Here is a 1919-nt window from a genome sequence, read left to right as displayed (position 1 = left end):
ACAAGATGGGTGGATAGCTCTCAGCATCACGCCATCCGCCCTCTCCATGCCCTAGTACAGCTAAGGCGCAGATCAAGGCGCATTCATAGTCTTCAACCTGGATCCGCTGATTCAGCAGCTCGATACAAAAATCCAAGCAAGCAATGTCGATGGGGGCTAGTTCAGACTTGCCGTGGGCTTGTTCCGGTGCCTGCTGCTCTGCAATGGGATCGGGGGAGCTGCGGGCAGTGGATGGAGCGCCAGATTGGGGATCCAATTGGTGTGATTGATGAGTGGATTCTCCAGTTGCCTTGCCAGTGGGCTATGATAGCTTCCTTAGCTTTCTTGTCCGACCTTCAGAGTCAGCATACTACTTACCGAATTGCTTCGGCTCCCATCAGCCCAGGCCAATCGCCACACAGCCTGCCATGTCTTCCGCTGTCGCTTGGTAAATCGATAATGCGGGCTCGCCCAGTCATGCTGGATCTGCGTGCGGGCAAAAAACATGAGCACCTGCTGCCATGGGATGGTATGCCGTACGATGTTGTCCTCGTCCATATAAGCCTGCAGCGGAGTATGGGGGGTCTGATCCCGCTCAGTGCGTACTGCTTCAATCCGGATCATGTGGCCAGCATGGCTGCTGACCTTCTGGCTCATGCGGGCCACAGCTTCCATGGAATCCCAGATTGCCGCAGCAGCTCGCTCATCAGCAGCAGTGTCCATTTCCACCTCATTGGGCCGCTGGACGCAGTCAACCAGCTGCTGGGGGTCTAGACCGGCCAGATAGACAGCCCACTGCGTACGACGGAGCCATGGGTTGGCCTCATCCTGCTCCCCAGCCTCGATCACAGTGCGGCGGGCTTGCTGCTCAGTAAAAGCATCTTCCAATTGGGCCACCAACTGGTCTACCATCAGTGGCTGGGGAGTGTCGTCCACCTCAACATTCACAGTGCTGTCTAAATCAGTGGCTGGGGAGTGTCATCCACCTCAACATTCACAGTGCTGTCTAAACTGGGTTGTTGCACATGGATATAATGGGACCCCACTCCATGGGTAAAAGCCCGCTGGCATGAAACCATTGTGGTGGCCTGCTGGAAGTCCTGCTCCACTACAGCCCGTATATAGCGTCCGCGCTGGCCAGGCCGATGTGGAGGAGACCACTGGTGTGCTGTACGCCAGTGACTGTCCATGGTCTTAGCTGTACGGGCCACAAATTGACACCAAGGGTCCCGGCGACATTGGATGCCATCAGTGTAGATTGGGAGCCCAGGGATGGACTTGGTGACTGTTGCTGGTACCATCCACTGAGTACATGCATTGATTTGATCCCAGCCCTGGAGTTCAATGCTGATTTGTCTGGCTATTCCTAAAGGTAGCCGATGATGGGTGCTCTGGAGATGCTGAATTACCTCTTTAGGTTGTACTGCAAATTGACACTTCGTGCAAACAATCACTGGTATTTCAGCAGGTCGGGTGAAATATTGGTTCTGCCATATTGCAGGAATACCACTGGAATATATCTATATCCTGACTGGACGTCGCTTCGACAGCTGCAACAGGATCAATGTCAGGCACGGAGGTATCTCAGCTGCGGAGTTATCTCACGTGCATTGTATGCTGCCAAGCCAAGATAGCGGGCGATGGTCGCGGTGAATGTCTGACCCACATCTGATCCCCCATCAAAAAATGAAAAAAAGGCCAATTTCGATCATGGATATCTCGCGAAATAAAAGCCTATGCAAGCTCTAAATTGAAGGGAGGGTAGATTAGCAACCGCAATACAACATCTGAAAGTTTGGGATTGATCGGAGCTGATAGTCCCTCTTCAGTCGCTGTGGTTGAAAAGCTCCAGTCACCGTGGTCCCCACTTATTTTCTCCCATAGTTAAGATAGAACCCTAAGCTCCAGTCTCCGTGACTGAGACCACCCCCGTGGGATAG

At 53.2% G+C, this 1919-nt stretch overlaps 1 protein-coding gene across 1 annotated transcript; it reads right to left on the bottom strand.

The window, feature by feature from the left end:
• Positions 1-1542, bottom strand: EURHEDRAFT_162999 (uncharacterized protein). Its single transcript, XM_040777809.1, has 2 exons — positions 966-1542; positions 1-915 (listed from the first exon to the last, which is right to left on the bottom strand). The coding sequence occupies exons 1-2, from the start codon at positions 1278-1280 to the stop codon at positions 316-318; spliced, it is 915 nt and encodes a 304-aa protein (XP_040637080.1). The 5' UTR covers positions 1281-1542; the 3' UTR covers positions 1-315.
• Between the last annotated feature and the right edge of the window lie 377 nt (positions 1543-1919).

The sequence above is a fragment of the Aspergillus ruber genome (genome assembly GCF_000600275.1).
Source record: "Aspergillus ruber CBS 135680 unplaced genomic scaffold scaffold00022, whole genome shotgun sequence".
In the NCBI taxonomy this organism is placed as follows: Eukaryota; Fungi; Ascomycota; class Eurotiomycetes; order Eurotiales; family Aspergillaceae; genus Aspergillus; species Aspergillus ruber.
Note: the sequence above shows the minus strand (reverse complement) of the source record. Positions and strands in the feature narration are given on the sequence as shown.